Raw genomic sequence first — 14,287 nt, forward strand, 5'->3', positions numbered from 1 at the left:
GTGAGGTACCAATCTGTTTGCAGGACAATTCACCTGGTAAAACGGTTGTGCCGAAAAAGAAGATTACTAACTGATATTCGGAGAAAAAACAGGAAAACTCCAGAAACTTCGTCAATATCAACCTGGACCTCTGCAAAACATTCGGGATAAAATATATGCTACCCAACGCTAATATAGCACCTTTTATTTTTTCGATGTTCCGGATACAATAGAACTGTTTCTTTGAGAAGTGCTCCTTTAACCTAGGTTTACAGCAGAGTGGGACTGGGACCAGTAGCGGCAGGTGGTGGGAGTGCTGTGGGGCGGTGAGGCGGGGGCGGGGAGGAAAAGGTTGGGGCGTAGTAAACTATGGCAAACGGCCGAACAGATGTAAGTAAACAAATAAATAAATAAAACAAATTGCATTGCTCGCGCTGCATTGCTGAATGCGATGCAGTGCGTGCAACAAAATTAGTTTTATTTATGTATTTGTTTACTTACCTCCTTTGGGCCATATTCATAGTTAACTACCCCCACCATGCTCCACCCCCGCCCCGCCCCACCGCCCTGTAGCACTCCCACCACCGACCGCTACTGACTGGGACACAAAAAAGGCCCGGGTATCATTATAAAAGTGGCCCACGGTGATATATGAGAAATTAACAGTAAAAACCGTCCTATTGCTGGTAAAGAAATGGCCCACACACTGATCTGTCAGACCAGCCCATGGGCACTGCCTGACAGGGGCTGATTGGCACTGTGGGCACTCAGGCATGGGCTGGTGTCTCAGTGCACTCTGTGGGCAGTTTTTCCCCCCTTTACCAGTCTGACAGAGAGTACTGACAGGGAGAGGAAAGCAGCTTCGCTGTGCGGCCGGCCATTCAGTGATGTTCAGCTGTGGCCTCTCCTTGATCCCCTGCCCTGCCAAGCAATCAAGCTGATGGTGGGCTGGGGAGAGGTGATTGTGTGCCAGAATCAGCCTCCCAGGGGGCCAGGTGTCGCTCAGGCCTATGAGCCATTTTCGCCTCGGCTCTCCTGGGGCCCACGCAGCCCAGAAACAGTGCTTGCATTATTCCTCACCCACAGCCCTTCCCATTCAGGGCATAGTGGGTGAGGAAAAGTGGGTCTCACTATGGTGGCCAGGTGATCTGGGGAACTTGCACCATCTTCACCTCAGCCTCCCCCCATCCCCATGGATGGCCCAGAAGCTCTGTTTTTGCTTTAGCCCCTCTCCTGCCACGCCATTGCCTTGAGGCAATGAAGGGCTGGGGAGGGCTGAGTAATTTACAAATAGCTGGGGCCTCGCTGTTTTTCAGGTGTCCCTGTGCTGGAGGGCTGGGGAATCATTTTTTAAGAGAATGGGACCTTGCTGTTTTCAGGTGCTCCTGCGCTGGAGGGCTGGGGAATAATTTTTTAAGAGAAATGGGCCTCGCTGTTTTTCAGGTGCTCCTGCACTGGAGGGCTGACGAATAATTGTGTAATAGAAAGGGGCCAGGCTGTTTTTCAGGTGCTCAGCTTGTAGGGCATTGACATGTTTTTGGCCATATGTCCTTCACAAGAACAATATCTTTCCACTTATATTCCTTGTGTGTTTCATGAAAGGCACACCCTGCGAATGTGGGCCACGCCCTGCGAATTTGGGCCACGCCCCGCAAATGTGGGCCACTTTTTCGTCAGTGCCCGGGCCAAATTGTGATCCCAATACGACCCTGCTGCCTGATTGCCCTATAGGCCATCCGATCCTAGTCAGCAGTATATGAAATGCTAAAAACTAATTTGCAGTAATATTAGTTTTGTATAAAAATAAAATATATGCATTAGTTTTAAAGCGGCCACATATTGACCACTTTAATACAGCAATCACTTGATTTGGTGTGGATACATTATTATGCTTTTTTGAAGGATTGCATGTGTTCATTCATTTTTAATTTCCCTGAGTCATCTTTGACGATCTTCATAAGCTTATTAACGAGCTATTCCGGAAGTTCATAAAATATACAAATTGTTCATATGCTAATTACCATCAAATTACCAACCAACTTCAAGCAAATAAAAGTAGATGGTGCAAAATCTATTTCAAATTGAATCTTCAGGTGAAGAAAATTACAGTAAAGCTGACCTACTACTGTATGAGAAAATTTAGAAATATTACAGTTGCAGTAAACCCTCAAAAATCATTCAATAATACAATATTTCACATCACACCATTTTACAAAATAAGAGCCTCTTAAATTGTAACTATCAACGCAGCACTTTTATAAAGAAGAGAACAAATTCACTGTAGAACGAGAGAGGGGCAGTAGCAGTCGGTTGTGTGACTAGCTGCCGGGCGGTGACGTGGGGAGGGGCAGGGTGGGGCTAGTAATCTATGGATTACGGAAGATTACAGGTAAGGAAACATATAAATAAATAAAACTAATTTAATTGCGCGCACTGCATTCCCAAATGCAATGCAGTGCACGCAACAAAATTTGTTTTATTTATTTATATGTTTAATTACCTGTAATCCTCCGTAATCCATGGATTACTACCCCCCACCCTGCCCCTCCTCCTTCACACATCACCGCCCGGCAGCTACTCCCACCACTGACCGCTACTGGAGAGGGGTTTAATTTCTTTCTAGCGTGAAACAGCTTTGAGACTGTTTTACCCCAGGAAAGACGGCCCTGGCCTACAGACAGAATCTGGACTGAAACAGTCTCAAGACTGTTTATCTTTCAATTGTAACTCGGGCCTATGGTTACCTGTTGCCAAATATTTTAAGTGAACTTCAACGCTTTTTCAACAACAGTCTCGCAAATGCTTTTCTGAAACTACTGTGACATAAAGGGTAGAGGAAAGGGTTAATGAAAGAATTGCTCCACAGCAACCAAAAGGCAATTTCATACCAGTAGGCCTCTATGCAACTACCATGGCAGGCAGCTCTTATCACCATCAGAATTGAGTAGGGACCGGCACAAACCAAAAATATGCAGACAATGATGGAAAGAGATTTTGCAATTTGTATATCCTTTGACACTCTTGCACTTGATGTCTTGGATGATAACCCTTGTGCATTGTTGGATTTAGTTTGTTGTTTCAATATGCGTGCTGGTCTCTTTGTCTCATTTTTCTTGGTAGCAAATGCAAAAACTGATATCTTTTTGTTGTTGGGTTGGGCTGAGTGTCTTGTATTATGCGAAGCTATTGATTCCACAATGCCTTGAGGGTCCTGCTGAAGTTCCACAAAGAATAAGGAGCTTGGTTGTTCTGTTGAGGTCTTTGGGGGAATTGTGTTATTGTTGTGAGGTTGAGAGCGCTGTCTTTTTTTACTGCTTTCTTTAACCGTCCAACAAATGATGATGTTAAAATAGCTTACAAAGCCAGCTGGTATTAGAAGAGAGGCCAGTGAAAACCCAAGCAGAAAATCCCAGATGTTATTGAACTCATAGAAGCAGGCATCTAGAGGAACAGTGCTTTTGCCAATAATGTACTCCCAGAAAATGATTGGTGGGCAGTTCAGAGTGACAGAGCAAATCCAAGCTCCTAGTATCTTTTTCAGAGCTTTGTGTGGCATGTTCTGTTGCATTCGGTAATCCACCTAGGAAAGGTAGGGCATTGTTTTAAACAGAGATAAAAAAGGAACAGATTTACATTTTCATTACAGCATGCAATATATTCGCGTGAATTTCAATGCCCCAGCGACAAAACACAAACCAAAAACTCTCAAAACAGCACAAAATGTTCTCTTTGAAAACACATTATGGAATTTATTTTATAATTCATGTCCAAGGAGGGCAAGAACTGGTTTGTCACATGGACACCTAGAAATTCATTTACTCTTCCAAGCTACACAAATTCCCATTTCTGTGATCTTCAGATAAGTAGGACTGCTGTTCTATTGAGGTTAATCTAGGGAGAAACTTTATGAAGGCCAAATTTAAGGGTGCAAAAGTGCTATGAAACAATTCAGACTGCTTTGGAGGAAGGAGAGCGTGAAAAGGACAATATGTAGTTTTACCCCAGGCCTCCAATTTTTTTTCCACAAAACCCAATATATTGCACTTATCCACTTACATCTAACACTGAACCCAGCTGACAGAAGAATATATATGGTAATTCTGCACGCCATGGGTTGGATAAATTAAGTATACTCTTAAATACATTGAGAGATTTATCTGACATTTCATTCTAGATAACACATATTTAAGCAGTTGTGAAAGATGCCAGTGCTGCTCTTGCAACATTCACTTTTACTCCTTTAGGGGCACTGTGCATGATTTACTCAAGTTTAAAGAAGAGCTTCTTCCAAAACTGACGCCAGTCTTAAGGTATTATTCCCAGGTCACTTTTTGTGCTGTGACCTCTTTTAGTAGTGGGGCCTTGACATACCTCCATAAAATAATTGTTGTCCAGAGAGTTTCATTTTTGATTTGTGTTTTTGTGTCATTAGAGAAGTAATGTAGCTTGGGAAGACATTGCTAGTCCGGGCTGAATTTTCCAAACCATGAGACCTATATACTTCATTTTGATGTCAAAACATAGGTTTTGGGGGTCAACTAGTCTTATCGAGACAGACAATAACTCATCAAAGCAACCCTTCTGCCATCCTCTAAAATGGTAGCTCTATAATATGATCTACAAAACACACAAGATGATGGACGGAATGTTGCACATTGGCAAAACTTTCACCCCCAGTCCCAGATCTGGGTTTAATCCATTGTCATTTTGCACACCATTCCACTTCAATTTAGACATGGCCATATGCAAATCAGTCTATCAGTCTTGACCCTGTGCCTCATGGGAACAGTCCAGCCCGAACTGCCAAGCCATGTCTTCCCTGGACCGGAATCAAGCATCCTATGACCGGTTTCTGGCTATCAGCTGTTATCAGCCAGGATAGCTTGACTCCAGTGGCGTAGCGAGCACGGGACCCAAGTCTGGGCATACCCTTCCCACATAGGTCAAAAACAAAACACACAAGATGATGGATCGAATGTTGCACATTGGCAAAACATTCACCCCCATTCACAGATCTGGGTTTAATCCATCGTTATTTTGCTCACCACGCCACCCCAGTTCAGACATGGTCATATGCAATTCAGTCTTGACCCTGTACCTCATGGGAACAGTCCAGCCCGAACTGCCAAGCGATGTCTTCCCTGGACCGGGATCAAGCTGATGACGGCTGATTAGGCAGAAACCGGTGCCAGGATGCTCGTTTTCGGTCCAGGGAAAACATGGCTTGGAAGTTCGGGCTGGACTGTTCCCATGAGGCACAGGGTCAGACTGATTTACATATGGCAGTGTCTGAACTGGGGTGGGAAGTGAGCTAAAGAATGATGATGGATTAAACCCAGATCAGTTGACTGGGGGTGAGTGCTTGCAATGTTCAACACTCCGTCCATCATCCCCTTTGGTTTTTGCCTTGTTCGCCCTATGTTGGCAGGGTATGCCCAGACGTGGGTCCCTTGCTCACTTTGCCACTGGTTTCAAGCAAGCCTGGCTGATGACAGCTGAATAGCCAGAAACCGGTCCCAGGATGCTTGTTTCCGGTCCAGGGAAGACATGGCTTGGAAGTTCGGGCTGGACTGTTCCTATGAGGCACAGGGTCAGACTGATTTACATATGGCCGTGTCTGAACTGGGGTGGGGGAGTGAGCTAAAGAATGATGATGGATTAAACCCAGATCAGTTGACTGGGAGTGAGTGCTTGCAATGTTCAACACTCCGTCCATCATCCCCTTTGGTTTTTGCCCTATAATATGATCTATTTATTTATTTTGGTAATTTATTTTAATATTGTTTTTGTTTCAGGTTTTCTGTTGATTCAAATTCGTAAACATGAGCGAAGCTGGTGGTAGCAAAGGATATTTACCTCCTGTTAACTGCAAAATCTGAGTAGTCCTTCAACAAAGAAAAATGTGTTATATGCCAAACTAATCAGAAAGAAAACTTTACATCAACTGCGGCTGGACAGAAGAGAGTTTGAGATGCTGCAGAAATACGGCAAGACGAAGTTCACAAAAGATTGAAACTGAAGGGTGAAGAAGATCAAACATTTTATCATTGTAACAACAAGTGCTACAAGTCATAAACAATGGGAAAAAAGCTTGGAAATAATTAGTCAAAAAATAGCAGAAACCAGTGAATCACAACAAGAATCCAAGTCTTCTGAGAAAGCGACCACAACCAAACCCAATTTAATCCACCAACCACTTAGAAGGTCGATGGCTACCCCTCGTCCACCTCCAACAACTGATCAGAAAGAAGAGGATCTTCAATTTGTTATCTGTGGTACAACCAGAACAAGGGCCAAAGGTATTGATGAAAGAACAAAGTACACAGTATGTGAGTCTCAAAGGGCAAACATGTTTTTGTCTGCAGATAGTTTCTTCCAAGATTAAGTTTTCAGCTGAGTATCTCATCAAAACAGCAAGGGGAATGTATTTGCAGCAGATTTGTATGCCCACCCAAACAGTATGTATGTATACATTTGAAAATATAAATGTACAATGAGCTCCCAGCAGTAGATAACTGCCAGCCTTCAGTTAAGTTTGCACTCTTTGATAAAGAAAATTAAATTTTAAAGCCACTCTTGAGAGCTGGCTATGGGTTCACGCGCAGGGAGAACACAGAAATAATGGTCAACATTGATGAAACTGTATTGATCCATAATAATGAAATTACATTTTTTTGGGTGAGAATGTAAAATGACTGTATTCATTTTTGTCAGTCTAACATAAAGAATGAGCCTCTGTTAGACCTAGCATAGCTTGGTGTGATTACCCCTGACCTTTTGCCTCTGCTTCCTTTGCTTTTAGATGCTTTGGGTACTTTGCCACTGCTGATCAGTGTCAAAGTACAAGGGTTCCCTATGTAAAGTGTAATGGTAATTGGTTGGCCATGATTGGCATGTTTGCCTTACTAGTAAAGTCCCTAGTAATGTGCACTTTGTGTGCCAGGGCTAGTAATGCAAGGGCGCGCAGAGAAGGGAAATCAGGCCTGCAGTGTAGGGCCTGCGCATAGAGTGCTAAGTTAGCATGTTGTCCTGACTAGTGCAACCACTTGTCAGGCCTTACTTTACCTTTTGCATACACATGGGGCACCCCTGTGGTAGGTCCTGGGTAATCCCTGGGCAGGGTGCAGTGTAGGTAAAAGGCAGGACACATACTAAGGTGGGTGTTATGTCATGACAGCGAAAAACACTCCATTTCGTTATTCACTGCCTGAAAGGCCATCCTGCCCATAGGACAGCATGGAGAGGTTGGGTGTTGTGTTTGTTAGCCTAGTTTCCTATACATTTATAATGGAAAGGTGAAGTTTAGTATGTATGAACTCACAGTGTCATAACACAACTTTCTATGAAAGTGGTTTGTCACTGTGTGTTCAGAAACCACTCTGTTAGAAAGTGGCTGAGTTTTGTGCTTTAAGCATTTCTGTGTGTCTCTGTTGAATGTGGATTGACTGTCTGGATCTGAAAGGTGAGAGGAGCTGGGAGAGGTCTTGACCCAGGGAGGGGCTGATATGGCACCAGGCTGTCCTGCATTTGGAGAGTAGGGGGAGGAGAAGCCCGGGAGTTGAAAAGGCCTGGGCTGGTGCTATAAACCAATTGACCCATCTCCTGCTGAGTGATTAAGGATCCAGGCCCCCAGTATAAAAGGGAGAAAGGTAACACTGGGAGGGAGACACCCAGAACTCATTTAGGGAGGGGTCAGAGACCCCTGAGCACAAACAAACTTCAAAGATATAAAGGGGTATAACTATGAGAGCTGATACCCCTGAACGCTGGAATGAAACAGAAATGGATTGAGACTGAAAGTGCTTGGACCCATTCTGTGGTCAAGAGGAACCTCTGCTAAAGAAGGAGCAACTGAAGAGACTGCTGTGGAAAGCCCAATCCTTGCTTCGTGATCTGGGCTGGTCTGCAGTTTGCTGTTCTAACCAAGGGAGAGGCTGTTGGGACTGTGCTTGGAGGCTCTGGGTCCCTCAGCTATACGAAGACTGTGCTTTGTGCTGTGTCTTGAATCCCAAGGGCCCGTGGTGAGCTGGCTCCCTGTTTGGAAACACAGGATTATTAAAGTTTATGGAGAATTCCCAAGCAATGCGGTATGACCGTGCTTTTGCAGCTTGAGATCTTTAGAAGTTGTGCCTTGTGATCGTGGGCGTGCAAGAGTCAGTTGAGTCTCGGATGTGCATGGTGCGTGTCCTGGTGCAAGCCAAGGTGTTGGTGAGGAGCGCCTGGTAGTTGTGTGCACAGGGAGACGAGGTAAGACTCGGTCACGCAGAGTGCGTGTCATGGTGCAGCCAGGGCATTGGTGAGGAGCGCCTGGTCGTTGTGTGCACCCAAGGAAGAAGTGAGTCTCAGATGCGTAGAGTGCATGTTGCGGTGCAGCCAGGGCATTGGTGATGAGCACCTGGTCATCGTGTGCACCGGGAGAAGATGTGAGACTCGGTCGCGCAGGGTGCGTGTCGTGGTGCAACCAAGTCATTGGTGAAGAGCGCACCTGGTCGTGGTGTGCATCGAGCACAGAAGTGAGTCTCAGATGCGCAGAGTGCATGTCGTGGTGCAGCCAGAGTGTTCGTGAAGAGTGTCTGGTCATCGTATGCACCGGGAGAAGAGGTGAGACTCGGACGTGCAGAGTGCGTGTTGTGGTGCAGCCAGGGCGTTGGTGAAGAGCGCCTGGTCATCGTGTGCACCGGGAGAAGTGGTGAGACTCGGAAGCACAAAGTGCGTGTCGAGGTGCAAGCAGAGGCGTTGGTGAAGAGCACCTGGTCATCTTGAGCACAAGAGAAGAGGTGAGTCTCGGACGTGCAGAGTGTGTGATGAGGTGCAACCAGAGGCGCTGGTGAGGAATGCCTGGGTAGTGTGTGCATCGAATTCGAAGTAAGTCTCCACAGTGCTGAGGGCGGGTCTTGGTATTCACTGAGACCGCCGGGAGGAGGGCCAGGTCATTGGGCCCTTGGAGTGAAATAGCAGCGGCCTGGACAAGCACCCCCATAGGAGCTGAGCCGCCGGCCCGAGCTCGTCATACCCATTGACAGAGTTCTGGATCAGGGCCCAAGTTGCTGAAGGAGGAGAGGAGAGTGGGGTCACATCCCCCCAGGTAACGTGGATCACCACCTGGGGTGGGATGCAGGTCCGGAGGGACAATCTCTCGACCTCTCGCTTCTGTCAGCTGTACGAGCCTGTTACATTGACTTAGATCTAGGCCTGTGCAGGCCCAAGGAGGGGCAGTATTGGCGCCGGATTTAGAAACGGTACTTTGCGTCATCATTGATCCATATTGGAGGCATTGTTAATGGAGCACCTACACTTTCGTATTACACTGTGCATTATTGCTGCTAAGGAACTATCGAACTGACGTATGATGCCTGACCTTATTGGTGCCAGACGAACTACATGCTTGGTGTGCTACGCACCGTGTTATTTTTCCCTTGCAGAGTACATGATTGTAACGTGGCGCATTGCATTGTTTCTTCATCGCACAGTATCTGATTATAACGTGGCGCAGTGCATTATTTCTAATTGGCACACTACAAGATTGTAGCGTGACACATTGCTTTGTTTCTACCTGGTACAGGGCATACTGGTAGTGGTACGCATTGCATTATTCCTTCTATTGCAAAGTACATGACTGTGGCGCTACGTATGACATTGTTTCTCTGTTTCACAGTACAAGAGAATATTGTTACACATTGCAGTATTTCTTTTCTTTTGCAACATGTGTGATTCAAGAAATACAGCTTGCCTAACCTTTTGGAACCAGTTAGACATAAGCTTGGTTAGAATCGGTGGTTGTGATTAGATGCTACCAACCCACCGGAAGGAATACTACCCATTCCTATGTTGGTTTTGTACTGTGTTTTCATATTGTATAACTCCTTATATAAAGATTATACTCATTTTATAAAAACTTGTGTGGAGTCTATTTGTGGTGACATCATTGGGTTGCGGTGAGTGTGGTTGCACATAATGTACACTCGGTCTCAGTGATGACCCCTGTGGGGCTCCGCAGGTGATTTTCATTGGATCGGAGAGGAACAGCGGTAGTCTGATCCTTTGGCTTCTTCCGGTGAGTAGTGACCGGATCCAGTACAGGGCTGTTCCTTGTATGCCGGCGTTGTGTAGTCTGCGACTAGTGTGCAGTGGGAGACAGTGTCGAAAGCTGCCGATAGGTCAAATAGGATGAGGGCTGTGGAGTGGCATTAGTCCAGGAAGGCGTAGATGTCATCTGTGGTGGCAAGTAGGGTGGTCTTGGTGCTGTGGTTGCTTCGGAATCTGGATTGGGAGAGGTCAAGGACGGTGTTCTCTTCGATGAATCAAGTCAGTTCCCTGTTGACTGTTTTCTCTGCAACTTTGGCTGTGAAGGGGAGGAGCGAGATGGGCCGGTAGTACTTGAGGTCAGTGGGGTCGGCTGTGGGCTTCTTCAGGAGGGGCCCAACTTCTGGGCGCTTCCGGTCACCTTCGAAGGTGCCTCTTTTGAAGGTGGGGTTGATGATGCCTTGTATTTCAGGTGCGATGGCTGCCATGGCCCTGTGGTAGATGTGAGGAGGGCAGGGGACAGTGGGGGCCCCCGAGTGGATGCCTTTTATGGTCGAGGCAGTGTCTTCAGTCGTGATTGGTGTCCAATTGGTGATGGTGGGCTGGCTAGTGTCTCTGGAGGTCGGGGCGGCTGTGGCGTCCGGTGGATTGTCGATGTTGTCGTAGAGGTTTTTAATATTGAGGTGGAAGTAGGTTCCAAATTTGTTGCAGAGGTCTTGGGATGGGGTGATGTCTGTGGCTTCACTGCGTGGGTTGGTGAACTCCTGGATAACACTGAAGAGTTTCTTGGAGTTGGTGGAGTTGGTGAGGATTTTGTTCTGGAGGAAGTTCTTCTTGGTTTTTCTGATTTGGTGTGGTAGTCCATCCTGGCATTCTTCTTGTAGGTGGAGTAGTTTTCTGTTGTCTTGGTGTTTCTCCAGTTTTTCTCCAGGCGTCTGCAGGTGCGCCTTGCTTCTTGGAGAGCGGTGGTGAATCCAACGGCTTTCCTGGGGCGCTGTTTGTTGGGGTTGTATAGCGGGGCATGCTCGTCTGTGCAGTTGGAGATCCACGTGTGGAGTGCTCTGGCTGCGATGTTTGCATTGGATGGCCAGGTGTGGTTGTATCCGGTGAGGGTGGAGTGGAGTTGCTCATTGGTAACCTTGCTCCAGTTCCTTCGTGGTTGGCATGGGTCTGGTTTGGGTGCCTTGGGAATGTCGATGACGAAGTGTATGCAGTGGTGGTCGGTCCATGGTAGTTGCGTCGTGTGGCTGAAGTAGACGCTGTTCCCTGCCACGAAGATGGGGTTGAGAATGTGTCCTGCTCTGTGGGTCAGTGTGGTGATGAGTTGTTTAAGTCCGATGTTGGCGAGGTTGTCGTAAAGGATGGTGGAGTTGGGGTTGGTGGTTTTGTCGAGGTAGAAGTTCAGGTCTCCAATGAGTATGTAGTTTGCTGAGGCGATTGCGTGGGGTGCAATGAAGTTGGTGATGGTGGTGGCGAAGGGTGTCCGGGGGCCGGGGGGACTGTAGACAAGGGTACCTCGGAGTGTGGCTTTGGGGCTGGTCTGGATCTGGAAGTGCATGTTTTCAGCAGAGGGGATGGTTTCACTGGAGGTGGTGAGGCAGAGGGCGCTCCTGTGGGCGATGGCAAGGCCCCCTCCTGGGTGGTTGGGGCAGTTCTTCCTCTGGATCTTGTATCCGTCCGGGATGGCAGTGTTGATGTCGGGGTGGAGGAGATGTTGGTGTAGGTCTCTATGTCGTGTGAGAGAGAGTGGAGTAAGTTCCAGATTTATATGGTGTGCTTGTGTACGGAGCGCACGTTCAGAAGGATGCATCTTAGGGTGTCGCCGGAGCTGGCATCAGTGGTTTTGGGGGTCGGAGCAGTGTTGAAGGTCTGGCGGCAGTGGAGGCAAGAGAACTGGCCATGGGTTGTGTTCGGCGAGGCCTGTAGGCAGTCTCTGAACCTTCCGGGGTTGAGTGCGAGGAGCGAGGTGGTGTGGTAGCACCCCCTACAGCCCAGTAAAGAGCAAAGTGACTAGTAAAGAGCAAAGCAGCTACGGGTGGGTGCCGCGGATGGTGGAGCATGCGCAGGGGGCAGCAAAAGCCATAAGTGCTGCTGGAGGCGGGAGCTTGAAAAAACATGGCTTCCCCTTAAGCAAATGCCACGACCGGAGGCTTAGAGAACCGGCCTGCGTGCTCCTACAATATAGTGAGCGCAAAAAGGGAAGCGATATCACGCTGGACTGCTGGTGAACAAAACCCGATATGCTCTTTTATTTAATTTTTTATTTTGAAGGTTTTATATAGCGCGAACATGACCTTTGCGGGATTAGAGCGCTTTACAAGTGAGGTAGCTAAACAAAAGACACAATGTACATAAGAAACAGTATTTCTAAAGAAAGTCTTAAGTTCCAGCTGGTTGTTCTAGGAGTCCGATTCAATGTTCAAGTGAATTTCAACATGAGAAGAGATTTGACTTCTTTTTTGAAGTAGGCAGTCGAGGGGTTAAGTCTGGTTTTGGGGGTAGTGCATTCCAAATCCTTGGAGCAATACCAGAGAAAGCACGGTTATATGTTTTCTTCTTGGCAAATCTATGAGGCTTTAGGAGAAGGCTGCTGGCTCTCCTGGATGATCTGTTTCCACACAAAAGCTCCAGTTTCTGGGCCAGATTCCTCGGGGTGTTGTGATATATGGCTTTATGCATCCAGCAGGCGATTTTTAATTGAATTCTTGCCTCGAAGGGTAGCCAATTGAGCGCTTTGAAGTCAGGGTAGATGTGGCTGTTTCTTTTAAAGCCTGTGATGAGCCTTGCTGCTGAGTTGAGTGATGCTCTTAGGGGGGCAGTTGTAGATTTTGGGAGTCCACAGAGAGTTGCACTACCATATTCTAGTCTGGGAATTACTAGTTCTTGGACTGCCAGCTTGAAGTAATTTCCTGGGAGGAAGGGTTTTAATTTTCTCAGAGTACTCATCTGAAAGTTTGCTCCTTTTTCTGCAGTACTGATGTATGTTTGCATGTTTAGGTTACTGTCCAGAGTTACTCCCAGTGAATTTGCTGAATCGATTATAAGAGGTTGGCAGTTGAACGCTGTAAGTTGTTTAAGCCATTTGTGTATGGTGGCTGGTTGGTTAGGTGGGGTGATTAGTAAGAATTTAGTTTTGAGGGTGTTTAAAGAACAGAGACACCAGAAGTGGTCTCTCGTGGCCTGAAGCGCTCGCGCTGGAGCCTGGGTCGGTGTAAGCCCACAGCAGGGTGGAGATTGTGGCTGGGTCTGAGGATCTAGGGCCCCATGAAGAAGCACCCCCATTCACCAAATAAAAAATAATGCCGCAGTAGCTGTGCACTATGAACAGTGGAATCAGCACTGTGGGGTGGCGAGGGCCACATATCATGATGAAGGCGGGAGCCCAACACAACATGGCAACCCCTTATGCAATCACCGCAGCTGGAGGCTTGGAGGATCAGCCTACGTGCCCCTTCAAAGCAGAGAAAATAAGGAGGGCAGTGATAACATGCCAGCGGCCCCTCAGGACAGCCTGAAGTATCCACACTAGAGCCTGGACACCGATAAATCCAAGGTCTGTGGGCCCCATGGGGGGCACCACCTACTGTCCAGAAGCGGCTGGGGCGATAATACCAGTTCGCTGAGAACAATAGAGCTCGGGCGGAGGGAAGAAGAGGGCCATGAGGGACCCTAGGAAAAATGTCAGACCCACAAGACAGCTAGAGCTATCAGAAGACCAGAAGGCCGGCACAGGCACCACTTGTGAGTTGAGAAAGGAGAGGCAATCCATCAGGCAGCAGGGGAGTGAAGCCCATCACACATTGACCTAAGGGGACGTCAAAGGCAATTTTTGACTGAGGTGTACAGCAAAGCCAAGCACTTAGCAGCGGAGATTTCCCGGAAGCCCTAAACAAGGTAAACTCTCATATTCCTAAACTAGCCAGCTTTAAACTGTCAAACCTCCTGTACGCCAACAACGTAGTTCTCCTAAGCAACACAAAGATCCGTCTACAACGACTCATGGACGCTACCGCCGAATATTCAAGAAAGAATTACCTTCTGATAAACAACAAGAAAACGAAAATCTTGGCTGTCCGTCCAGAAGGCCTCGGTAGCTGGCATGGGTCCTAAATTCTGAAAGCATCCTAGAATCCAAGTGCCACAAGTACCTAGGGGTTCTCTTTGATAACAATGGCAGGTACAAAACCCACTGAGAAGAGCAAAGAAAGAAGGGAGTAGCGCTATCATTTGCACTCAGTAATATTCATAAAAAGCTATTTGTACCAACATTCGCTCCAACATTGCA

At 47.1% G+C, this 14,287-nt stretch overlaps 1 protein-coding gene across 1 annotated transcript in view; it reads right to left on the bottom strand.

Annotated features, from left to right (window-relative positions):
• Positions 1-2,561: 2,561 nt before the first annotated feature.
• The window catches only part of LOC144827328 (histamine H3 receptor-like), an 82,677-nt gene continuing 70,951 nt past the window's right edge, over positions 2,562-14,287 (bottom strand). Inside the window, exon 3 of the mRNA XM_078685680.1 lies at positions 2,562-3,559. Coding sequence (XP_078541806.1) covers positions 2,750-3,559 — 810 coding nt within the window. The 3' untranslated portion in view covers positions 2,562-2,749. The remainder of the gene's footprint in view (positions 3,560-14,287) is intronic.

This window comes from Lissotriton helveticus, chromosome 4_1 (genome assembly GCF_964261635.1).
Source record: "Lissotriton helveticus chromosome 4_1, aLisHel1.1, whole genome shotgun sequence".
Classification (NCBI taxonomy): Eukaryota; Metazoa; Chordata; class Amphibia; order Caudata; family Salamandridae; genus Lissotriton; species Lissotriton helveticus.